Source organism: Ambystoma mexicanum, chromosome 8 (assembly GCF_040938575.1).
Source record: "Ambystoma mexicanum isolate Mex_15411 chromosome 8, UKY_AmexF1_1, whole genome shotgun sequence".
Lineage (NCBI taxonomy): Eukaryota > Metazoa > Chordata > Amphibia > Caudata > Ambystomatidae > Ambystoma > Ambystoma mexicanum.
In genome coordinates, this window is record NC_090929.1 from 1,389,283,108 (window position 1) to 1,389,309,785 (window position 26,678).

The 26,678-nt window shown below is 45.7% G+C and overlaps 1 protein-coding gene across 3 annotated transcripts in view; it reads left to right on the top strand.

The window, feature by feature from the left end:
* The window catches only part of DNMBP (dynamin binding protein), a 938,987-nt gene that overhangs the window by 886,287 nt on the left and 26,022 nt on the right, over window positions 1–26,678 (top strand). For all 3 annotated transcript variants that reach the window (XM_069611517.1, XM_069611518.1, XM_069611519.1), the window contains 3 exons: window positions 4,542–4,741; window positions 6,141–6,271; window positions 19,891–19,995. In XM_069611517.1, coding sequence (XP_069467618.1) covers window positions 4,542–4,741; window positions 6,141–6,271; window positions 19,891–19,995 — 436 coding nt within the window. The remainder of the gene's footprint in view (window positions 1–4,541; window positions 4,742–6,140; window positions 6,272–19,890; window positions 19,996–26,678) is intronic.

The window sequence follows — 26,678 nt, forward strand, 5'->3', positions numbered from 1 at the left end:
AGATGCCAATGACTTCACCTGCTTGTCAAAAGCGAGGGTGGCATCCAAATAGAAGCCAAGTGTCTTCACATCTTTGGAAACCTTGATAATGTTCCCGTCAATTTCAAATGAGGTATAGTCCTGACTGAGTTTCTGTATGTTAGAATGTGTCCCTAGGATGAGCAACTCTGTTTTGTCATCGTTCAGGCATAGACCGTGGGTTGCCATCCATGCCTGGACGATGATATACACCCTATTCACCAAGGCCAAATCCTTGTTGTAGTCCCCGGAAAGTGGGAGGAGAATCTGGGTATCATCTGCATAGTTGGTGTAGGTGATACCAAGATGGTCCAGATCATCAAAAAGGGGCTTAGTAAATATATTGTAGAGAGTCGGGGATACGCATGAGCCCTGAGGGACTCCACATCGGATGGGGATTGGGTCCGCCGCTGCCGAAGGGGAGAACACCCTCATGGTCCTATCACTGAGGAAGGATTCAATCCAAGATATGGCCTCCTTGGAAAAATGTGCGGCTGAGTCTAAATGGCTACAAAGTACTCCATGGTCTACAAGGTCGAATGCCGCCGAGAGGTCCAGCAGCAAGAGGAGAGCCATTTTACCTTTATCTCTTTTTTCATCTATTTGTGCCTTTAGGTCGATAAGGGCAGTCTCTGTACCATGTTGTGGACGGAATCCTGATTGGCGCTCTCCTAAAAGTTTATGTTGTTCCAGGAAACTTTGGATTTGATTGTAGGCGATTTTATCCAGGATTTTGAGCAGGAAGGGGACTGTTGTAATGGGGCGGTAGTTTGTGGGTATAAGAGGGTCTAGCGTTTGCTTTTTAAGAAATGGTAGTACCCAGGATTGTTTTAAATTGGTGGGTACCGTGCCGGACGTGAATGAGGAGTTGACGAGTTTGGCAATAAACGGGGAGAGATCTCTAGCTGCGTCTTTTATAAGCTAGGCAGGGCAAGAATCGCCCTGGCAGTTAGACGGCTTAAGAGAGAGGATGACTTTCTCCACCTCGAGAATCGATGTTTTGGAAAACATGAACCGTGTGGCTGTGTCCTGGGTCTTTGGGGTAGGGTCTGTAATGAGGTTGTTAGTCTTGGGATGATGAGTAAGGGAGGCTTTCTTTTTGGTTATTTTCGTTTGGAGTAGGGAGATTTTATTGGATAAGGCTAGCTGAATGTTGGAGCACCAAGTTTTGCCTTTGGTGCAAGTATCCGGAATGGGGATGGGTGACTCTAGTTCTTTGAGGATGGTGAATAGTTCCCTCATGCTTGAATTGGCGTTGGAGATCCGCTTATTAAAGGAGTTCTGTTTGGCCAGATGGATTTCTTTTTTATATTGGGAGGAGATTTCTGTTAGTTTCATTTTATGGTCTACTGAAGGGGTGAGCCTCCAAGCTGTTTCGCAGCTCCTCTTAAGTAGTCGCAAATCCTTTAGTTCGGGGGTAAACCATTTATTTAGGTGAGATTTGGGTTTACTTTTTCTGAGTTTCAAGGGTGCGATGTTGTCGAGGGTAGTTAGCATAATTTTGTTGTACTCGTTGACTAGTGTTTCTGGGTCTAGATGATCTGCTAATCTGTTAAGTGTAGGTAGAATGGCCGGGATCACTTTGTCTCTGGTGATGCTCTTTTTGTTTCTTGTTGGGCAAGGCGGGGCCATGATGGAGGCTGGTGAAGGTGGTCTGGAGGTAGATAGTTCAAATGACAGGAAGAAGTGGTCTGTCCAAGGTTGAGGGATAATAGCTTTGATATTGGCAGTGCAATTGTAGTCTACTAGCCAATCAAGGATTCTTCCCTTATTATGTGGAGGTTCAAGAGTTTTTTGCGTCACGCCCAGATTTGAGAGGGAATTGGCAATGATGGTGGCATTTTTATCTGAAGGGTCATTGAAGCCCAGATTGAAGTCCCCTAGGACAAGTAGTTGTGAAGAGGTTTTAAGGTTGTTGGAGAGTGAATTATGTAGATCCTCCTCGAAGGTCCCTAAGGGACCAGGTGGTCTGTAGATGAGGTGGATCGTCAACGTTTGGGAGCTAGCTAGTGGAAGTTTGATAGTAAGTGATTCACATGAGTCAGCTGCTATTGTAGGTGAGATTCTCATATCTAAGCTGGTCTTTGCGGTGATGGCAATGCCACCGCCGCGCGTGTTTGTTCTATCTTGCCTGAATATAGTAAAGTCTTCTGGGATGGCTAAGGAGAGTAGGGGTCCTGCTGCGTTGTGCAGCCAGGACTCGGTGATGGCGATGAAGTCCAGATTGTCGAGCACTATCAGATCACAGATATCTGTGGCATGTGCTATCAGGGATCTTGCATTTATTAGTCCTCCTTTGAGTAGATGGTATGACGGATGAGGTGGTACAGTTTTGGTCTGGGTAGTGGGAGGAAGTCTCCTGTTTTTTGGGGGGACGTTGGTGTTGGGCTTCTGGGTATTGGATCTTTTGTTGTTAGGAGGTAGGGTTCTGGTCAGAGGCTCATAAAGTTTCGAGAGTCTAGCTCCGAGCCTAGAGTTTCGACAAAGTAGACTACATGGGTTGCTGGGAAACTCGGATAGGGGATTCAGATCCGGGTGTTCCATACTGGTGTCAGTAGAGGGGGTGGTGATGGTGGAATTTAGGGGTCTTTCTTTAATCTCACAGTTGCAAAAGACAGGAGTATCCCTTCCGGAGTGTCCATACACAGGGCAGTTATGAGAAAACCTTGTTCACCTTGAAACCAATTGGGCACTTCTCTTTGGATACTGTCATTTGGTGATGAGGAAAAGGAAGTTCTTTATTATAATTGCAATGAGCTTGGTTTCACTTAAGATTTCTGGATCACGATCTGGTATTTCGTTGAAGATAATGTACACGCTGCTATTGTCTCTTTAAGCTAAAAGTGTAGCTTTCCATGGATTTAGTAAAACGGCCTTTTCAGCCATATGTCTTTCTCTTTCCTTGCTGAAATGCATTGCTCCTATCTTCACGTTTTTGATCTTCCAAGCACACTTTCCTTCATTTGAGATCTAGGCCTGTCTTTGGTGAGTTATTGGCTTAACAGGCCTACTTTAGGTCATACCACTGGTACCCAGGAACCTGCTCACTGATGGTGACAGAACCCTGCAAGTGCTCTCTAAAAACTTCCTGGCTGGGAAGTGTAGAATAATGGCCTTGCCTTGCCCCTCGTGACCCTGGACAGAGTTCCCCTGTGACAAATGAAGTAACACCTGGCCTCCTTCCATCTATGAACCACTTTTACCTCTTTTTGGGGCGCCTTCAATGCCAACAGAACTGCTGAAAGCAAACCATCGGAGTGATGGTCAACCCCGATGATCGACCCGTCCTCACCTCAACACCACCTGCGTGGTTGCTATTCTTTGGACTGCAGGCTGTCCCCGTTGCTGTAGCACGATGCTGCTTTGAACCAGATGAGCACGCACAAGACAGAAGACTAGTGCCTTCACTGCTGCTAAACTGCACCACATCACTGGATCCAGTTGACCCCCGCTTGGCACCGAAAGCTCACAGACACTCACTTTGAGAGTGACAAGACTGCAAAGCAAGAATAAATTATACAGATACTCCCCCTTGGCCTGTTTTAAAAGGTCAGTGACTTTTAAGAGTCCACTCTTTTGAAAGATCTCTTCAGTGACTTTGACATTGCTGCTGAATGAATTGCTTGTATAAACCTTTCTTCAAACCCAGAGTAGCTATCTTCCAAAGTCTGCATTCTCTGTGTTTTCCCTGACCCGGGGTGGCTTTTCTAGTTTAATTAAAGTATCCCATTTGTATAGAACCTTTATTTAATATTTTTATTTTGATACCACAGTACTATTTTGGGGTTTATCTGTACCAGCTCACTGCCCATCTGAAGTGTCTAGCCTGCTCTCAGCCTGTTCTACCCTAAGAGGCAAATATCACTGAAGGTTTAGTTGTAATGTCGGGCTGAGTAGGAGTTGTAGTCTCCACTCATCCCTGTACTCGCCGTCCGCCTGATGCTCTTATTCCGTCATTTTGTTACCTCATAGTGATGCAGGCTAGTCTTGCGTAATAACAGATGCAGTTGCAGAATGCAGAACCTGCATGTAAGAACTGTTGCCTAAAAGGCTGCCTCTATGATGAACTCCGCTTTGCACATGCACGCGTTTATCATAACTTGGGAAAGTGGAGTCCAGTGCAGTGCCAATGCCGGATGTCACTCTTGTTCCAACCCACGCAAAATTTGGAATTGTGACCCAAGGAGATCGAAAACATATGTTTCCAGGGAAGGCCCCACTTTCAAGATCGAAAAAATCTTAACCACGAAGCATCAGTCTGTTCATGATGAGGCAGAGAGGGACATTGGTTGCTGGGCCTAACCTGCCCCTTTTGATTATCAGATTACTAGATCCAGGAAAAGGCATGCTTCTTTTCCAGGAATATCATAGTGGGTAATTCTTTGTTACGATAAAGATGGTGGTCACTGATGCACCACTGTTATTACATCAAACACTGGATAAATTAATGGGTGTAATCGTTTATAGAAAGCAGCTACATTTTACTCAGTTGAATTAATGTTGTATTAATCCTCTTTCCCCAGGGGTGGAACAAACTACATTAATTTGGGCTCGTTCCTCATCAAGCCCGTGCAAAGGATCATGCGCTACCCACTGCTCCTAATGGAGCTTCTTAATGCCACTCCGGAGTCTCATCCTGATAAAGCTCCGCTCAACGAAGCAGTCCTTGTCGTGAAAGAGATCAATGTCAACATCAATGAGTACAAGCGACGGAAGGACCTGGGTAAGTTCTACAGGGGAAGTGCTCCATTGGGCAATGCAATCTTTGTTTAATAAAACACTCTGTTTGGTTCTTGGCTTTTCTACATCTGTCAAGAAGGCCTACCCAAAATCCAACGGGTCCTGCTCGACCAAGAGCCTACTAATCCCATTCAGTGGTACAAGTCCAGAGCTAGCGATGATATCCCACACGAGCTATCGCCCATCTAGTAGCAGACCACTGCCCTATGCGAAATGCCTCTGAGGTCCTTCACCCCATTCACCTCTCCCTTCGCTGTTAGATCTTACCACCTCACCTCTACACCCTCTCACATTTCAATCTCCACGTTTCTCCTCCACTCTCCTTCTCAATCTTACCCCTCCCTCCTCCATTTTTCTTGTCCTTCTCTTTCTCTCCTCCCTCCTTCTCCTCTCTGGCACACCCTCCAATACCCCTCCACCCCCCAAATCATTAAACGTTTGCCAAACCAGCCACCATAAGAGGAGTGACCCACAGTAACACACTCATCTCGTGTTCAAAGAAGGCAGACAAGTTTGACCACTTTGAGAAAACCCATCCACCAGACGAACACACGCGGCTCTCGTTGGCTTGTCACAAACAAAAGAAATGATCATCCGGTGTGGTTAAAAGCTGCAATATTGGACCAGTCTATGGGAACAGATTCTCACTCACATTGGCACTCTGGCATCGTGGAAGGTTCACAAAGCCTGACCAACCCGAGGCAACAATTCATGCTCCGCTAACAAGGATTGTGTGTCGTTGAAGCCCCTCGTGGCTGGTCATTCTTGCCCACCTAGATACCCGCCAGTGCCAAGAGGTCCTGCAAATGGGCAACACTGGGCAGCAAAAGTGCCACTTCACATAACATTCAAGAAACAAATGGGGGGGGGGTTTCTGGCAAAGCGAGTTGGAATCACAGTTCAGAGAAAAACATTTTATATTTTTTCCTGTACTAGGTTTTAATAGGTTATTTCCGGGAAAACATGCAGTTTACCTTTAAACCAGTAATTACTCTGCATAGATGCTTTCTGTGGAGGGAGTCCGCAGACTGTAGTTTGTTTTATTTCATGTTTATTTGATTTTAGCTGTTTGATTAAACGCAGACCCGTACCTCAAAGCAGTGGAAAACCTTACAAGAAAAACGCTACTGTAGTAGGAACAGGAGTTGTATGCATAACAGTATGCTTTGGGTGCTGTCTGACTGTTTGTTTACTTAGTGGAGAGGCCGGAATTAAAACCCAGATCACCAGGTTCAAAGGTCAGTAAAATAGCCACTAGACCACATCTCTCTGCTTGCCTCCTGCAGGAGGGAGTTGTTTGTCTGCATTGTGCAGGTGCCTTGATTTTACTATAAACCATTTTGTGCTTGATCCTTGCTGTCCTGTGTGGCTTCTTTTTGCAGTTTTGAAGTATCGCAAGGGGGACGAGGACACCCTGATTGATAAAATCTCCAAGCTCAACATCCACTCCATCATCAAAAAGTCTAACCGGGTCAGCAGCCACCTGAAGCATCTCACTGGCTTCGCCCCTCAGGTAACCGCCATTTTCCAATCCATTGACCCTGCAGGAGACCTGTCCGAAAGAGTCTGCACCTTGCTTTTAACTTCATTCGTTATTTATATTAATTTTCAAGGCCAGTAAGCTGAGGCTTATGAATCTTGAGAGTTAATCGCGTTACAAGTTATGGGTGACTGCATCAGGAATGTTGTTACCGTGCCAGTTATGGACCATGCCCTCAGAATCACAGCAGCTACTGGACGCTTCTATATGTCTGTCACTCATTCCTTTAGTACACAGGAATTTGAAAACAACAACCAACCACAGTCTGCTTTTTCTGTTCTGCAACTGTGCTCTTGCTGCACGCCCTTCTCTGAAGGTGGACGACTCCTCTGTGCGCTGCCGCAACCGGTTGTGACTTATGCGTTCCTACTGAATTTTTAAAAATAACTGCTGAACTCAGTTGCAAGGTAAATCCTCCAACTTGAGCCCCTAGACCAGCACAGCCTAGGAGCCGTGTGCCGGTGTGGAGCGTTGGTAAGGCAATTTGGTGGAGGTTGGGTTGGGTATTCTCACCTTTTGCAGTGCTTAGAAGGAGGAGATATTTGCTATGGCGTTCCATATAAACAAAAGGAGCTACTCCTATGTGAACTATTTACTGCACGCCTTTAAAGTCCGTTCTTTATCCGTGCATAAGGCTGGCCTCCTTGGTGCCAGTCTCTGAACCTGTGGAGTGAAGTGTCCTAGTAGTAGTGAACATTGTATGTGTATTTATAACCATTACAAAACAATTCCAGTATCACTTTTTTTCTCGTATCTTTTTGCAAAGAATACAATGGGCTTAGTTGACCTGGAAATCTGTTATAGTGCATATGTTATGGGGTATCCAGCTCTTTATAAAAGCACAATAAATGCAAAGCAGACTTGGTGATTCCAAGGCCACAAGCGGAGCCCCCGCTCTCCACCACCCCACCGCGATCCTTCCTTCTCTGCATTCTGTCTGTAGCAAGTCCAGTAGATGTGCTAGCTAAGTGCAACCTACGGAATTTAGACACGAGGGGCACCCCAGGCATAGACTTGCCCTCTGCAACCAGAGGTGATGCCAGTGGCATACATAGGCTGTGGCCTGAAAGGCAAAGCCGGCCCTATGGGGGGGTAGTGCATGTAGGAGGGCTGTAGCTGGTTGGGGGGAGTGCATACAGGAGGGCTGTAGCTGGTGGGGGGAGCCCATGTAGGAGGGCTGTAGCTGATTGAGGGGGGGTGTATACAGGAGGGCTGTAGCTGGTGGGGTGGGGAGTGCATGTAGGAGGGCTGCAGCTGGAGGGGGGAGTGCATGTAGGAGGGCTGTAGCTGGTTGGGGGGAGTGCATGTAGGAGGGCTGTAGCTGGTGGGGGGGAGTGCATGTAGGAGGGCTGTAGCTGGTGGGTGCACGTGCATGCAAGGGGGCTGTAGCTAGCGCGGGCAAGTGCATGCAGGAGGGCTGTAGCTGGCAGAGGCAAGTGCATGCAGGAGGGCTATAGACGTAAGGGCGAGGTAGTAAACATATTTGTGTGGGGTGCGATCAAAATGATCAGTTTTAAAGAAATGACACAACCGAGAAAGAAGCATGAAACGAAGAAGGTTTTAGAGCGCTTTTATTTAATTTTGTTTCATTTTGGACCATCGCAGTTTACGCCTACACCATTAGGATGTGTTTAACATGGAAAGTAACACATTCATGTAACACTGGCAATCAAAGTAAATAATGTCTGCCTAAAATCACAAATCTGCACTGTAAGTATTCTTCAGGGGACTAGGAAGAAACGTTGTGGCTAGAGTGTCTATGGCAGGCTGAAGAGTTCTGGAAGAGTTGAGGAGCTTAGGCATGGATGGAAGTCGCTGATGGGCGACAGAACAGTGTAGGCTCGTGCACAGCCGTGTGAATGGACTTTGGGAGATGTATGGTACACAGGGTTGAATAGGAAAGTTAGAGGGGATGGGTGAATAGTTGGGCAAAACATGGTCAATTTAAAAAAGATCTCCAAAATGGGGGAGGGGCATGGCAGCATGGCAGGAGTAAGTTTGTATAATTGTTTATATTAGGTAAATTTTGAGCTATGATAGTTTCACTTGCTTCGATATTACATTATTATTCAGTGTGTTTAATATTGCAAGCAAACCATTCCTGTATTACAAAAGAGATCCGACTAAACAGTTTCTGCGCAGGATCACATGGTTACATTCTAATGTAATATTCCCGATGGGCCTGCAAGTGGGCGGAACTATGGTGATTGGCTGTGATTGGGGGGGGTGGGGGTGGAGGGATTGGAACGTGCTGAACATTTGGCAGAAGGAAAAACTTACAACTAAGGAGCTGATGGCTTGTGGCGAGCGCGCAGTTGGTCTGTAAAGAAGCTGTCCGCTTTTAAATGCACAGAGAGAAGGCGGGGTATGGCCAAAAACGAATACAGACAAGCGTCTGAAAATTAGCAGATCGCTTGGGGAGATAGTAGGGGTTCTGTAGAGAAGCTCCCACCTAAGTGCACAAATAGAGGGTGGGAGTTTGTAGACAACAAAAATATTGTCAGTAGGTGCCCTGCTTAAATGGTCCGTTTTCAAAATAACCCCAGGAGGTAGCCTGGAGTTTAATCTAGCTTGCTCATACATTGCCACATACTAAGTAATGATGGGGTTAATATGCCAAATAATGCATTCATATAGAGCTAAGCACATATCTAGCTTGCCCAAAATGGCAAAGCTTTACTGCAGTGCCATAATCTGAAGGACTGCAGAGGAGCTGAGCATTTGGGCTGGGTACCTGGAAGGGCTAATGTGCTGAAGATGGAGCTAAAACATGTGAGAGGGGCAGAAGACAACAATGTTTGTAGCGAGGGTCTGAAGAGTCCGTCTTAAAACTGTCGAGAATAGATATCTTTTCTTAACATTAGTTGGGATTGCACACTACAGATACACACAGGTCAAAAATTATTTTTCCAAATAACCTAAGCAAATACATTCATAAATAATAAAGCAAACTGAACGTTCATGTTTTAAATTTGTTCCATATGCCAATGTATATACAACAGCTCCGGACGTATGTTTTTTATTTGGTCCAAGATCCCAAGTTGTACTGCAGCCCATCCACCTTCCAGAGCCAAATGCTTAGCGCATGGGATTCAAACATTGCAGTTTTGGAGACATTCTGTGTAGGTCACTAGACAGCAGCAATGTTGAACTTGCAAGTACTGCATAACTGATCCAGATCAAGCTGGCAGCATGCAATTAAATGTATTATTTGTTCACGTTATTGGGTCCCACATAAGAAAACATTGATGGAATCAAAGCATTTACCAGGCCGCGGGGGATGTGGTATTTGGCCGGAGCTGTACCGAAGGGGCTGAGGACTGGGAGGAGACTGGCTCTAACTTTCGGTGGCCATGAGGAGCAGCGGTAGATACCAGTTACTGCTTCGATTTGTCTTATTTTCCTGCCCCCCCCTCTTATTAGCTTCTCCCCAATCGCGTGTGTCCTATCCCCTATTCCAGTTTACTCCATCCTCACCCTCAGACCATGGTCTGTTAACACTAGTGCATGGTCACAATATGCTCTGCTTTCGGACAAGGTCTGGTCGCTGTAAGACTACTTGAAGGGTGCAGAACAAATGGTGTGTAAATGCTGTATAACGTAACGCAACATAACATATCAGTGGTAGCTTTCTGTATAGGCAATGCATAGTAACATAGCATGACAGAGTGCCAGTCTGTCACTGCAACATACACAAATTAAATCATGCCATTTGTATATTGTTATAACAAATGGTTAATGACCTACATATTTTGGCTTTTGCAATCTGGACGCTAAGTCACTTGACTCAGTTGTGGCCATTTCTGTGCGACTTTGCCTAGTTTGCATAAGGAAAAAGACCTCAAATTTCATTTGTATACCACCTAACGGGGCATTTAAAGCTGATCATTTTAAAAATAGAAATGAACTCTATACAAGGTTTTGTCCAAGAGTTATGAGCGAAATAGTCAATCTAAATGTCACATTTTAAAGGCTTTTCTTTTCCCTTCCACGTTACACAATAATATATGGCGGCCGATTAGATTTCCCTACAATTCATCCATTGTTCAACAGTGGGAACTAGCTCTACCTATTACTGAGAATGGGGAGAAGCACGCAGTGCCTTTTACCAATCATGAGAAGGAGCTGGTGGTGGCACCTAGGCCTCAAGACAAGAGTCATACCAGGCCTTTTTTAGGCATGAAAATCTTGTACGACAGCTTTATTATTTTCCTGCGTACAGTGGGAGGTGCAAAGGTCAGGTTACTCGACAGAAACCAGAACGCTTCTTTCGAATGGATTGTGTCCTCCAACATATTCCACATCTTTGACATGTAATGTCCACAGCTGTGTACTTTGGAAAACTTTTTCGGCGTAGGGTGTCCTGCGTCGATGACGTCGGGTCAATGTCCCTTGAAGGCCTCCGTCCAAGGTAACATCACCGGATGTTATAAATAGGACGCACGGCACCCGTAGGCTCAGTTCTGTATTTTCTGCAAACGTGTTTGCTTCGAGAACTCAGAGCGCCTTGTGTGTTTCATCGTAGAGATGTCTTCTTCTTCGACCCTTCCAACTCTGCAGTCTGGCTTCAAGACTTGTCGGGACTGCAAATCTAAAATATCGATCACCGACCTGCATCACATTTGTTTATGGTGTTTGGGAGAAAGTCACGACACCGATGACTGTACAAAATGCCAGTCGCTGACTGCCAAGGTCTTGCGGGAGCGTAAGGGGAAGCTTTGGGTGGGGTAGTGGTTCTAAACCCAGTAAGTCCCGAAAATCTAAATCGTCCAAGGGGGTGTCCACCAACGACTCGAGGGGCAATTCTCTGCGTCGGGAGGAGGCCCGGGGTTCTCGGTCCAGAGTGGTTCCCGCCAGTCTTCTTCCTCGTCGCGGCATTGTAGGAAGCGCAGTCAACGGTCACCTTCCCTGTCCTGCTCAGAGGCTGGAGCCGTGAGGAAAGTGGCATGCCCGACGAAGTCCTCGCCTTTAAGGAGCATATGGTGGCGATTTTTCAATCGCAAGGCACAGTTCCGGCCGCGCCTTCTGGTGAAGCTGGCAAGGAACGGTCTCATACTGTGGCTCGCACGCCTTCGGGCTCGGGTCTGCGACGCGACTCGCATCGGGAACCTTCGAGGTCCTGTTCGGACAAGGCTCAGGATAGTTGCAAGAGACTTGCTTCCCGGTTTCGGTCCTCGTCCCCAGCGAGACTGCAGAAACCTGCTAAGGGCCGTGTGCGTCGAATTCGGACATCAAGGCTTTGCCTTTTCATCAGCCCTCTGCGCCGTCGGCACCACTGTCGACGCTGAAGCCTTCGGCGCTCTCGACGCCAAAGTTGTCGATGCTCTTGGCATCAAAGCCTTCAGGGATTTTTGCCCGAAATGTACCTTTTGGAGTTCCCTGATATGGTGGATCCTCCAAGGAAGGCTAGTGTTAAGTCTGTGAAGCCAGTGGTGGACTCCAGGCCCTCTTCTGTCCCCAGGCAAGGTTTTCACCTCCCTCTGGACGACCTATATGAGGAAGAAGAAAGGTCTGACTTTGAGGACCCCGTTGAGCATGATGTGGCACCTAACTTTTCTGGAGACAGTCATTTGAAGGAGTTGAGGCAAACCCTTCATGATGCCAGTGGGTTGGACGCTTCTCCGGAAGTGGAATTTGGCATGCTTGAGTCTGGGGCTCATGCTAAGTCGCCATACAGACGGCTCATGGCTAGGCTCACGGAGTATCTGGGCTGGTCCACTCCTCCTGAAGATTTTGTACAAGATGATCTAACAGATATTTTAGATCAAGGTCTATCCTCTGACCCGGTGTTACCTTTTCATCTCCATTTACAGAAAAGGGTGGCGGCTTCTTGGCAGTCACCGGAATCTCTTCCAGCTGTTAATTATTTGACAAAGTACTGCCCTCCCGTTATCGACCCCAGCTACTTATCCACTCACCCCACTCCCGGAGTTTGGTGGTTCAGGTGGCTACGGCCACCTTGAGGCAGGCGTCGTACCCTACCATCCCTCCGGGTAGAGATGACAAACGCTTCGAAGGTTGGGCTCGCCAGGTATTTTCTGCGGGGAGTATGGCGTTGAAATCAGCCAACTCCACTTGTGCCTTAGTGGCACTGTTTCTTTAGCGGCTGAGCATATTCCTGAGGGGGAAGAAAGGAATGGGTTCCTTGCTCTCGTACAAGATGGCAAGGATGCCATGTGTGAATCCCATCAGTCGGGTTTGGGTACGGCTGACAGTGTTAGCCGGTCCATGGCTGCGAGCACCGTTATACGCAGATTTGCGTGCTTGCAGAAGTCGGTGGAAGCCACTCCAAAACATTCATGAGGCCATGTCCCATGGTTCTCCGGTTTGGGGTCAGACTGTCTCAGCATCTCGATGAGTGGCGAGCCATTACTTCAGATGCGTGGGTTCTAGATACCATAGCCCATGGCTACTGTCTTCCCTTCCCAAAAGCGGCCTCACGACAATCCACCGAGGAATTTCTCTTTGAAGCTTCCGGATCTACTCCTTGTGTAGGAAATCCTGACCCTGCTAGAGAAAGGGGCTATAGAACTGGTGCGTGTAGCGGAGAGGAACAAGGGATGGTATTCCCCTTATATTTTGATCCCAAAAGAAAGACGGAGGATTGAGACCCATCCTGGACTTGCGTTGGTTAAACAATCTTCTCAGGAAGGACAAGTTCAAGATGGTCACTCTTTCTCAAGTCCTCCAGGCCCTACAACTTCAGGATTCGTTGGTGTGTCTGGGCCTACAGGATGCTTACTTTCATGCCGATTCATCCAAAGCACAGGAAGTACCTGAGGTTTGCGGCTGGCGACTCGCACTTTCAGTTTCGGGTCCTGCCCTTTGGATTGACCTCCGCACAAGGGTCTTCACCAAGCTAATGGTGGTGGTGGTGGTGGCAGCGTATCTCAGGCGAGGGGGGGGGTTTCACCTTTACACCTACCTGGACGACTGGCTGATCCGTGCACGTTCTTCATAGCAAGCATTGGATCATCTGGCTCTCACCTGCCGCTCCCTCCACAGGCTGGGCTTCTCCCTCAATTTCAAGAAGTCGCATCTGACACCTCAACAGCTCCAATACATCAGGGCTGTGTTGGACACATCCTTTGGGAAGTGCTCGCCTCCCAAGGTAAGGGCTCATCACTTTGTGCAGATGGTGGACAGGTTTCAACATGCCCAGAGTCTCCCGGCTTTCGAATTCTTAAGGTTGCTCGGCCTCATGGCAGCCTGCATTTTTCTGGTGCCAGAGGCCAGGCTCAGGATGAGATCCCTGCAATGGGTCCTCCAGATGCAGTGGTCGCAGTTCTCAGGCAAGATGTCAGAACACATTCAGATTCCAATCTAGGTCTCCCAGAATCTTCTGTGGTGGGCCAATGAAGGGAACCTGATGAAGGAGGAACCATTTTGGCAATCGTGGCCGGAGGTGAGGGTAGTGATTGGATGCTTCCCTCACGAGATGGAGCGCGCATGCCACCGACTTGATTGCCAGCGGTCGTTGGTCTACGTCGGAGTCCAAACTCCACATCAATCTCTTAGAGCTAGGGCCATCAGGCTGGCCCTGAAGGCTTTTCTGCCTTCTGTGCGGGGGAAGAGTGCCCTGATCATGACGGACAAAACAGTGGCCATGTATTACCTCAACAAAAAAGGGGGGCGGGGGACATTCCCGTTGGGCAGAGAGTAAATGCAGCTCTGTTTTGGGCCATTCAGCAGGGAATTTCGATCTCGGCAGTCCATCTGGCTGGAGACGAAAATGCGGCGGCGGACATTCTGAGTGCGGTCTCTCACGAGTGGGAGTTGACTCAGGAAGTCCTTCTGGAGATCTTCACCCATTGGGGAACCCCACAAGTGGATCTCTTCGCCACCAGTGCCAACAGGAAGTGCGAGAGATTCTGCTCAAGGGACTTTCCTCCAGGTGGAGCCTTAGCAGGTGCATTCGTAGTGTATTGGTCATTCCCACTGCTGTACGCGTTTCTCCCCGTCATTCCTCAAGTGTTGCAGAGGTTACGGAGGTTCGGTTCCCACATGATACTCATTGCTCCGAATTGGGCCAGGAGAGCGTGGTACCCGGACCTTCTAGAAATGTCCATCTGCCCTCCTCACCGTCTACCCTACCGAGAGGATCTGCTCTCAGGAGAGGGGGGGTCAGGTTCTCCATCCATAGGTCAGAACTCTTAACCTTCACGCTTGGTATCTGAAAGGTTGAGGTATAAGGATTGGGTCCTCCCGGATGATGTAATGGAGGTGTTGCTTTCGGCCGGGAGGCCAGCAACAAAATCCCTGTACCATTGGTGTAAGTTTTGCGACCGGTGCAGAGGGCAAAATGTTGATCCTTTTCAGTGTTCCATTCCTATGGTTTTGTCTTTCTTACTTTCTTTGGCCCACAGGGGCCTTCAAGTAGGTACCATTAAGGTTACCTGGCGGCGCTGTTTTATATTTAAGCACTCGTCTGAAGAATGCTCTTACTTTTAAGATTCCTTTGGTTTCTCAATTCCTTAAAGGACTGACTAATGTGTTCTCGCCGTCCCCTTTCTAGGTGCCAATTTGGGATTTGAATTTGCTTTTGAAATTTGTAATGGGTGCTCCATTTGAACCCTTGCACTCTTGCCCTTTGAGATTGTCCTTCAAGACTGTGTTCTTGGTTGCGGTCACTCCCGCTCGCAGAGTGAGTGAATTGCAGGCACGTTCACCTAAGCCGTCCGTTACTGTGTTCCACAAGGACAGGGATGTACTACGGGTATGTCCTTCCTTTCTACCTAAGGTAGTTTCTGAATTTCATTTCCACCAGAAAGTGGTTCTTCCTTCTTTCTATCCTCCTCTTCATCCTGGTAAGGAAAAGGAGCGACTCCATAGGTTGGATCCTAGGAGAGCCCTGAGATTTTATATTTCTAGGATGTCCAGGGTCAGAGTGGACAATCAACTCTTTGTAGGATATGCTGGACACTGATTGGGCCAGGCTGTTACCAAACAGACTTTGTCCAGGTGGATTATCCTCACCATTACGGAGTGTTACATATCGGTGGGTAAGCACCCTCCTGAAGGGTTGAGAGCTCATTCCGCTAGGGGCGTGGCTACTTCCACCGCCCTCCAACGGGGGGAGTTCCTATTAGGAACATTTGTGATGCAACCACATGGGCTTCTATCCACACCTTTGTTAAACAATACTCTCTGGATAAAATCCATGGCCAAGATATGGCTTTTGGTAAGGCGGTTCTCTATTCCGCCATCTGACTGGCTATTATAAATTCTTTTCCCTCCTCCATTTTTTTGGTACTGCTTTGGGAGTCTGTCAAAGATGTGAAATACGTTGGAGGACACAATCCATTCGAAGAACAAGTTACTTACCAACTAGTAACGTTCTTTCGATTGGATGTTCCTCCAACGTATTCCACATCGCCCTCCTAGTCTGCCCGTCTGGAGAATTTCCTAGGCGATTGCAGCTTACGTTTCCGCAAGGCTATGTGCAGTCAAGCAGGCATTGGATTGGTGCCACACGTTATGGGGGAAAACATAAACTGAGGCTATGGGTGCTGTGCGTCCTATTTCTAACATCCGGTGACGTCGCCCTCAACAGAGGCCTTCGAGGGACATCGACCCAACGTCATTGACGCAGGACGCCCTCTGCCGAAAAAGTTTCCGTAGTGCGCAGCTGTGGACATTACATGTCAAAGAGGTGTAATACGTTGGAGGAACATCCAATCGAAATAACATTACCAGTTGGTAAGTAACTTGTTCATTGATTTTTATCTGCATTGGTGTCATTGCAAGCCATGTAGAAAAGCCTCTGAAACAGAATGTATTTCTCTGAAGCCTTTAAAAAAAAAAAAAAAACTGCACACCCTGATAAAAGGAATGTGTTTGTCTGTGTTGTGTGTAGAGCAAACCGAAGCACTGTGCATATTTATTTTCCTAGCATGTTAGGATTGTATAATTAATAAGATGGAAAATTATGTTGCAATTGAGAATTAATCTTGTGTAACGCATTATTCCTTTGTTTCCAGTGAAAGCAAACCAGTATTGCACAATTGTATTCTTCAGAGATGCTGTGTGCATAATCATGTGGAGGCAGATCATGTTTAAACTTCTAATTTAATTTACACTGGAATTATAAAACAGTGTGTAAAATTATGAGTATGCACGGTCTAGTTTACATCCATTCAACCTTGCAGTCAATGGGGTACATTACTATGAATGGTCAGTGGCACTAGAGTATTTGCTCAAGGGTGAGTGGTTCACATTTCACGATCACAATTTTGTTATAGTCTCTCAAATCTTCAAGTACACAATTAACATCCAAAACCTGACTCTTCAGGAAGTGCAGGCACTGTTCAAAAACAAACAAATGAAAGTTACATTTGTAATTGAAATAGAAACTCAGTAAAACCTGTCCATGTGATAATCCAGATAGGTATTTAACTTTATGCAGCGCTTCATAAATGGTTCGTCCAACATTTAGGGGATCTGTGTGATCACTGCGCCACCCATAACGTCGACTTTCAAAAAGCCAACTTCCATTATGGTTCGGCACAGTGATCACATACATCACTGTGCCCCGCATCCGCCTACCCACTTACCTTTTCACCAGCACACACAGAATTGTGTTCCGCCGTCTCAACTGTATGCTGCAGCGTCTGTTTTGTCCCACTAACGTGGGTCTGAACTGGCGCTGCAGGGTCCTTTTCTTTTTTGTGCTTTTCTCTGTCCCCCGCTATCATGTAATGGAAGTGTGGGACACCTCCGCAATCCCGCGCCCAGGGAAGTTGGGGGGGCTCCAAGGTATTCTGACCAGTAAATACAGCTCTAAAGACTCATTTTGAATACCGAACAAGCAGAGAAGAAAGACTTTTGCCTAGGTCCTCATATGTGAAATGTCAGCATGGGGAAGGTTAGAGCAAGTGTTGCCATAAATTAATGAATATTAATGAAGAAAAAGAATGACAGAACTTGAACAAATGTCCATATACAAAGTATCAATATGGGGAGAGTTGGAACAAGTAGTACCAAAGCAAATTAATATAATTGATGTGTAAAAAGGCCTAAGCTTGAACAAGTCTCCATATATGAGATGTCAATGTGGGGAAAGTTGGGACAAGTAATACCTTAAGCCACAAAGGCGTATCCAGTGAAGGAATGCAACTGTGATATACTAAAGGACATTGGGAATGTTAAAGAAGTAGCCCTGGTGAAAAAGTGCATAAGGCAAGAAGTAGTTGGGAGAAGATACTTAGCAAGGGAGTATACCATGTGACCCACACTTAATGCATATGGGTTTCCTGGCATGCGAGTACACCAGGAGCCTTTCTAAATAGAAGTTATTGGTTTAAAAGAGACTTCCTGGCAGGGGAGTATACCACGACTTCCTTTGTAAGAAATGGTTGTTTTGAAAAGCAGACGGTAAGAAACTACTTTTTTAAAAGAAGGTTACTGTGAACATCCTTAAGGAGGCAGGAGTTTAAAAAGAACACTTTAGCCAACCTTAAGAAGTGGTTGTGTGAAAAGGACATTTTGTTTACTTTACAGATCCAATATTTGAGACGGACATTTTGCTATTCTTAAACGTTTGCTTGAAGGAAACATCCAGCGGATGGGCATCCTTAAGAAGTGGTTCTGGGAAAGAGACACGTTGCCATCATTGAGGAGCTCTCATTTGAAAGGAACACTTTTATCATTCTGCCAAAGATGTTTAGGGGAAGGGAAAAATCCTGATTTAAATCTAAGGATTATCTTGTTGAACTCCTTTTGTTGAACACGTTTCTCACTAAGCTTACATCAGAGACGCTTTTCCTTACACTCTTGGTGGTTTTATCAAGTGTGAGCGTCCGATTAATGTTTTGGAGATTGTTTGTAATTTTGATGACGAGACACAGGCGGATCTTTAGTCTTGGTTTCCTAGCTAGGGAAACCCTTCATAGGCTAGGGACAGATAGGCCTTTATCCAACCCTTTAAAAAAAAAAAAAAGATTTCAGATGTTGGAAACACTACCACCTTGTGTCCATCTCTCATTTCTGACTCCTCCCACTACATAATCTGGATGAAGGTATAAAGACTGAAGGATGTCTCACTCAATGAGCACTCATTCCCCCCTTCCCCTTCCTTTTGCCAATCTAGCAGAAGTCTCATTCTTCCACAACCAGAAGACTTGCCCATTCTTTCTTTTGCCCCATCTGACGTTAATCCCTCAGACATTTCTTTTTGCCTAATCTTAAAAAGTTGGACCATTCTATATGACCCTTCAATCATTTCTCATGTTTTGCCGTCTTCTAATGCAACGGCTCTGATATACTTTAATCAATTCCTGATGTCTCTGTCAATACCCTGACATTTGGTGATTTTTCCCGATGTTTCTGAAGGTTCCAAATGGCCTTACCCATTCCTGACATGTTCTCTGCTTCTGAGTATGTGGCTAGTTTCCCCATCCTGACGTGTTGCCAAGGTTTATGTGTTGCCAAAGTTTATGTGTCCCCCGCTATGATACATCTCCCCTTATCTTGATTTTAGTCCGGCCTCATTGTGGAATAGCCTGTGCTCTGTCATCCTTTCATATTTTTTCTGCTATTTCTAAGACTGTGTGCTTTAACAAAAAACATTTACAATGTTGGTAATGATAACATCGGTTATCAAGGGCTCTGAAACCGCTTAAGACTCCGGTAGGATTGCACTATAAGAATAAATGCCTATAATTATTATTATTATCATGAAAGGCTGATATAAGCCGAAAGTGTTAAAAAGCAGCAGCTCAAAGGCTCCTACGTGTGTCCAGCAATGCTATGCGCGTGGCTCTACCTTTTTTTTTAATTATTATTTTTTTTTAATCACTCTTCTCCCATCCGTTTAATAAGGGGTGGCGATTTCCTTTATACATGATAATGGTGATTTTATTTTTAAAGCCATGCTCTCTGGACCTCATTGACGCGGGTAATGCCCAGGTAGGTACACTTTAGATAATTGCTCCGATACCTTGAGTGGAAATTGAGTGCTCAAACATTCATCTATTCCAGCCTGTGCCGCCTGCACCCTCATCTCTCCTGTTCCGATTTCAAGTGTTCGAACATGTTGGGAGGGGAGAGCGGTGGATAGAAGAGTAGAAACGAACTAATCTATGATGTACACTCTCCAGTCCTAATTCTTGGATCACCCTGTCTATAGCAATCCACCTTTGTTCCCATCACCTGTGGGTCTCCCACATTATATCATTATATACGGAAACTTAGGGTGACAGAAGTAGCGGTACACAAAAGATATCAGGCTGGCTTATGCTGGAGGGACGAGCATATGCACTTCCTGGCCTCACTACATGTGGCGATAGAATATTAACCTTGGGCCCAACGACGCAGTGGGAGTGTTCACACTCTGTAAATGGTGATAGCTAATGACTAAATGTACAGAACCTATTATGCAGGTGAGTCATGTTTTCTACTTTATCAGCAACGGAAGCACTTTGGTCTGTTTGCTGCATGTTTCACGAAAGATAAGACCAGAGTTGAACATAATTGGCGCAGAGTCTATATATCTTCTGATTAAGTGCTATCTTAAGTCTGTTTGTCGTGGTGGCATTCTGTAGGGGTAGAGTCCCTGAGTCTGTGTCTCCTAACGCCTTCTTTCTATGCATCAGATCAAAGATGAAGCATTTGAAGAAACCGAGAAGAATTTCCGGATGCAGGAGAGGTTGATCAAATCCTTTATAAGGGACCTCTCCCTCTGCCTCCAGCATGTGCGGGTAAGTGGCTTGGCGTCGGGGATTGGCTGCGGCCATCTCGCTGTCAATGGCTTGCATGTGCCATCCAATGTTTGTGTGCATTGCCACCCAAAATAAAGGCAAAAAAATGTAGACCCCAGGCTATACTGCAGTCATCCACACAAGCCGAGGATTTGGCACTCTTTGACAATTTGATACCCAAATTAGCAGCAGTTGGGAGAGCATTTTCAAAGGGAAAGGTGCCATGGCAATCAGCATTTATATTTGCACAAATGTTTATTTAATATAATTCTCTCATTTACTGAGAATAGCCATGCATCAAATGAAGATATTGTTTTTGTTTTTTGTATATTTTGCAAAATGTCTTTTTAGCTGTTTGTTGTTTAAGAGCATAATGTGTTTCTCTATTGAGTTATGTTGAATAGAGTTTGTGTGTATGTGTCAAGGTGGATAATAGAAACAACCTTCTAGCCTTAAAGGGAGGACGCTGTTTTGGGGATTTTCTCTTGTAGATTTAACTTTTGAGTCCTCACCCACACGGCCCCTAAAAAGAGGACAAATACAGCTCTGTATAGCTGAGGTGACATTCATCATAACAGCATCTTCTTACAGTGACGAAACTGGATTACTGGACAAATGCCAACACAAATGTGTGCCTGCAGTACTAGGAGTGTTGGGCAATGTCATAGTGAGTGGTTGGTTACAGTGGCAATGCTGGCATATTTCTTGGACACAAGCATCCTGAAAATGCTCTGATTTTACTTTTTGTATCCTAACATCAGTTGATTTTATTGCGTTACCGTACACAAAAGATTGTAAATTATGTAGTGTTATACCCACTTTTTGAACAGAAAAGTACTCAGTGCACCATTTTAACTCTTTATTTTAAACCATTTCTTGCTTTAATGACAAACCTGACCCCTTCATGATTGTTTTGTGATCCCGCTTGGCCACTCGCACTCGGTGGGGGAATGTTTATGCCCCTCCGCTGGTCCACAACTAACGTTTTCATATGACTTTCGATTTCGAATTTGATCTTTGACCCTTTTTAATACCCACTGGATCCAGTGAAGGGTTCTGAAAATGGGGGTACTATATAAACTGGCTCCAGGTTGCCCTCGTTTGATGGCATGTTTAATCAGCACCATAAAGCCATGTGGTTTGTGGTGAGTTGTACAAAGCCCACTCGTTTATCAAAAAACCTGAAGCAAAGGTTCACTTCATCGAAGATTCCCTTTGCTGCGTAAGAATTTGCTGGACAAAAGAAATGACTGTTTCCATTTGAGAATGCGGAAAAAGTATGCAAATAAATACAAACATTCTGGTTAACATTTCAAAAGTGGTGCAAAATATCACCACCAGCACCACAACAGATTAAAATGTGTTCCAATTCTAATCTGCTTCGATACAAGTGTAAACCCGTATTTAAATTGGGGGTTTTATTCAGACCCGTCGCAATCAATAAAAGGAGTATGTAGGTGGTGTTGGGCAAGTACGTCTAAATAATAAAAACTGTGAAATGAAACCAAAACGAATACATGGGGTTACATTTTCTGTGAGGTAGTGTGGTGCATGGGGAGTTTATGTATGTTATGCCTTTGGTAGGTTGCGGTGACTGTGCGCGCAAAATAGGCGTTTGTTGTTTCAGACACCGGTAGGCATCTGTAGTTTTGATGTGGAGATCGAGCCCGTATTTAAGGCTAGTGGTTTCTCCCAAACCGCAGGGGGAAGCGGGACGTCCCTAAGGAGATTTGTTCATTTTCTCTATCAGCGCCCCCTGAGTCTGACATGGGAGCGTCCGGGGAATCGGATAAAGGGAAGCTCGGTGTGGAGAGGAGAGAGACGCGGAAGAGACCGGGATCAGGGTAGGCTGCCTTGCCTGTCCGTTGGGCCCTCGGTTCCTAGTATCACACGCCTCTTCAGGCTATGTGTGTACGAGGTCTCTCGCCCAGCTGATTAGCCTGCGGTGGAAGGTGCAAGGCACTGTCCGGCAGGCCATGTTTGGGCCCAGACCGGCTCCTCTCTTACCCGCACTGATGATTGAAGCCTCGCCCAGCCCCGGTGTTTGGTGGGGGTGAGTTCTTCTTACTGTGGCTGACAGAAAGGAAAGTAGGAGGCTGATAATCCCTTTTCAAAACTAAAGGAGAGTGGGCCCATACACTCTTTGCCTTAATCATACGTGAAAGCAATGTAAAGAGGTTACATCCTCTTCCCACCCTGTCTCCTTGGGTGGGACCGCCGGCGAGCGTACCATTTGGGGTGTTGATTTGTGTTTATTTGGCAATCGTGAACATAGCCTCTAAGGGCCAGGATTTAGGACTCTGCCTCATGCTGGTGTTGGAGGGGGGAGACTAGAGAAAATTAAGAGAAAGAGAGAGAGAATGGGAAAATAAAAGAAACCCCGAGCTACCTCGCAGAGGTGCTCCACCTGTGTGTTAGTTCCAGTGGGTCTCAGAGGGCCTGAGGGCTTCAGGGTTTGTGGAAGTGGGCACAAACGGACGCCGAGAGGTTTGAGCCACAGGTGCCACTTTGGGTGGCTGGTCCCATGGGCACTGTCCCGATCAGGCCACGCGGTGTTTGTTCGAGTAAGGAAGGGACGCTGAGGAGACGTGAAGTAAAGTCCTGTGCAGAGTGTAACTATATTGCTGGCTTTTCCGGATGTTCGGCCAATGGGAGTCTAAGGTGGTGTGGGGGAGGTGTGTGTGTGAGAGATATTTGTCCTGTGTTAAGTGAGTTCTGTCCGTGGTAGACTGCAGCTACCGTTGAAGTAGGGTTGTGCTAGAGAGACTAAAACCATTCTCCAAAGAAGAGAGACTTAAGGGAAATCACTTAAGCAAGCATAGATGCTAGTTCTGAAATCCCAGAGTTTTGTCCTCCAGTCATCAAAGTTAAAGGAGTGGCTGCGTTCTCAGAGGTCAAGGAACTCAGGTGGCCTAGCCCAGTTATTCATCTATTTATGAAAAGCCACATCCAAACACCCCTCTGTTTGAGTGGCGGTATTGAGGGAATGTACTTATTTATTTACCAAATGTGGATGGACTTGTTCCCATGGTGCCCCAAGTGAAGCTATGGTATTATTTAATTAACACATTTGAACTATTTAACACAGGAGGTAAAGTAAGGACGACCTGTACTAATTCGCTTATTATCGGGAGCGCCTCAGGTAGGGGTGTACAGGTGTTATATTACTTGTGTAAACTAAGTGTATGGTTTTGCATATGCTGGACATAAAGAAGGCTGTCAAACTCGTCAAATGAAATAAGGCTGTGATTGTTCTTTCACTATGTGCACTCTAATAACTATTAGCCGCCATTGTTGACCTGCCCACAGGAGGAGGCCAAACCTCACCCCAGACAGCCTGCCTATCATTGAGGTCTGCCATAAGCCCTCTGTGGAGGATCCTTCCATTATCCCCTTGGGTGTTCTCACTCGCACATGTGTGCGTTAAGGTGTAAGTATCCAATGTTCAGGACTCCTACAGGTTGCTACTCGCCCCTTTTTTCAGAATCATAGGGAGAAACACCTTACACAAAGAGAGCGAGAGCGACTTCAGATATCCAGCAGCCAATTTGCAAAATACACATCAGATCGAAGGGGTCTGGGCACCGGATTGACATATCCATAAATGGTTGAAATTATCTGTTTAATGCACACCAGGTGTATGCATACTTGGCACTATCGTTGATTGAATCTTCAGTGTGTATGATCTGTGTCTTATTTATCAGCATATCTTTTCTTCGAGGCCCTCTCACCTACTAGTGGAATATTGTTCAGACGTGTATCTCACCTGTACCCTAGATAGTAACTACAGCCGTTCCCAGTTAGGCACAGATGGAGCTTGAGTGCAGGTGGAAACTACTCGTATTGAGCATAGTTAATTTGTCTTCTGATTAAATTTCTGGATGTTTGGAGCTCCCACCTCACCTTTGCTCAAAACAGTTTTTTCTGGTATAACCGAAAATAGTACAATTATATGTGGTGCATCATCCCTGCCCTAAGGCAAGTTTGGTTCATGTGCCATGGGCAAAGTGCTTCAAGAAGTGTTTCTTTTTAAAAAAAAAAAAAAATGTTTTTGTTTTTTGCCCAACTGTAGCCCCTATTCCCCTGTACTTGCAAAGGTATTTGTGTTGCGCACATTGCCTTGGGACGACTGTAGTTCGTTTTGTCTTTGCACTTTATTTGCAATTGTAGTTGGTGAGAGTATTGTGAACCCTCTGCTTGAAATGCAATTCTTTGACAGATCCTCTGGGCAGGAGAATTCATGGAAGTCAGGCTCTCATGAGCCACTGCATCCAGTTTGGAGCAGTCTCCCTCTTGAAGAGGAATACTCCAGGATTACAAGCTCGCACTCCAGCAATTTATGTTGTGAAATAATACTAATATGGGAAGGTGTACAGAGTACTAGCGCCATTCTGTAAACCTTGGGCAAACCACAGGGATCTCCCCACTGGTGCCATACACAGCACACAGCTGTGTATGACCATTACCCAGGCCTTTCTCTTTTACTCTAGCCGTGTGTGCGTCTGTCTAAATATAGTCAGATTAGCATATTAATGAATCTTGAGCTGCAACATTTTGAGAAGGCTTTAACGAATATGCAAGGAAATTAGCATATCTGCCTTGTTTTGACAGCTTGCTGCCACAGGGTTTAGTAAGTCCCTCTCTGCTTTTCACACTGGCTCAGCCACCAACAGGAAATGGCAGAACTGTCTGTGGGTTTATGGGTGGAACAACACAAATTTGGTTTGTTAGGACTGCAAATAAAAGAAAACAAAGCCATGTTGAACTCAATAACATGCGGGGACTGGCTAGTAGTTGCATAAAAATGGCAATGGTCCAACTCCAGGCCTCGAGGGCCGAGATCCTGACGGGTTTTTGGGATATCCCTCATTAATATTCATGAGGAAAAATGCATACATTTAGAATCAGTGTATGCACATTTATCTTATGAATATTAATAAGGGGTATTGTGAAAATCCAACAAGGATTCGGCCCTCGTGCCCTGGAGTTGGACAACCCTCAACACCATGGTCATTTATTCAATGCCAATACGCAGTCCTAGTTGGAATTGGAATCAATTCTTCCCTCCATCGTAGTGAAGATGATGATCAGAACCCTGCATGTCACCAATTGGATCCATTGAAAAGCATTCGTAACTGTCTGACTGGAATGACCACCATGGGTAAATGAGCCAGTCTCTCCAATAGGGTTCAATGAGAGACTTGAGTATGTCAGTATCAGGTGTCAAGCATATCACTTGCTTGCCCACTCTCTATACACATGGGTCTGGGCACATCTCCTGAATTGCTCTCATGAAAGGTCCAGGGGGACTTTATTTTCTTATGCAAATTTCATTATTAAATTTTCATATATAATATATTCTTCCATTATTACTATGCTTCAACTGGATCCAGGATAGGGCATTTATTAAATGCTAATTAGAAGTTCCCAAGCATGAGTGAATTGCATCTTAAATCGAAACATTTGTGATGTTCCACCCCTGCTGTAATTAGCCACTGCTGTTTCAGGTTTTTACTTCCATTTTCAAATTTAACTTCACCATTTTGATATAGTTCCTACAGGATCCATTTGCTGACATGGGTTTTTGTTAATCCCCTGAACGTCTCTGAAGAACGTTTTAGTGGCATCTTGTTGTCCTCCCTTCCTCTCACTGACCATTTATCTGCAGATCGCACCATGAACGCATTACTCTTTCATTGCCAATACCTAGCCCCCTCTGCCTCACTTCTCTTCCTCCTTCTTTCTCTCAATCAACCCCCACTTTGCCTCATGCTTCAGCACTCCTCAGACCCTCTTTGCAATGCCTAAACCAAAGTCCAACTAGTGGCTTTGCCAAGGTATGCTGGTTTTTATATAGCCCTTCTGCTTCTAGAGGTGATCACAGCTGTATGCACTCCCGATTTCGACACTTGAGAGGCACATGGAGAGAAGATCATTTACCCAAGATAACACCATTTTGGTAATGTGGAGAGCAGCTGAATGAATTGCAATGTCCAGCAGCTACCAAGCCGCTCACCCAAATGTTTATTGTGCATCGGGTAGACCTTATTAGCATGGTTGACGTCTAGAGGAGAAGTTAGTACAACATGCCTTCAAATACCAATGCTGTATTAAAAAAAGTGGATTAAAACATTAAACCTGCGTGTGTTTGCCGTGTGGAATGTCAAATACAAGGAAGGAAACGCACAGTGAATGAAGACTGGAGAAGGTAACCACTTAAATGAAGCAGAGGATACTTCTGGGTAGAAGTAGATGTGATGAATTGCTACATTAGAAAGGGAAAGCAGAGCAGTCATGCAGAAGCTGCGCCCCTGCTTACGTTGCTGCAGACAGCTATTGCCACTTGCACCTACACTCCAGTCAAATGTATCCATCGTCGGATTTTCTCCAGGTGAGAATGGACCCGCCTCATGGCCTTGAAAGAAATCAACAACTGACTGGGAGGCAGCAGGGAAAAAGTAGGAGCTGCTCTAGGCGCCTTGTTAGATAGGGCGCCTTAAACAGAAGCCGCAAAAATGTAAGAAAAAAAATGCTCACAACATCTGCGAGTCTCTATTTATGGCTTGAGGCCCGTGGGGTGACCCGGATTTGAACCTGTAATGTGAATCTGATACCCCCGCCCCTCGCTTCATTGTCCCATATTAAGGCCATCTTTGCCTCACTATTCTGTTTTTCGACTACTT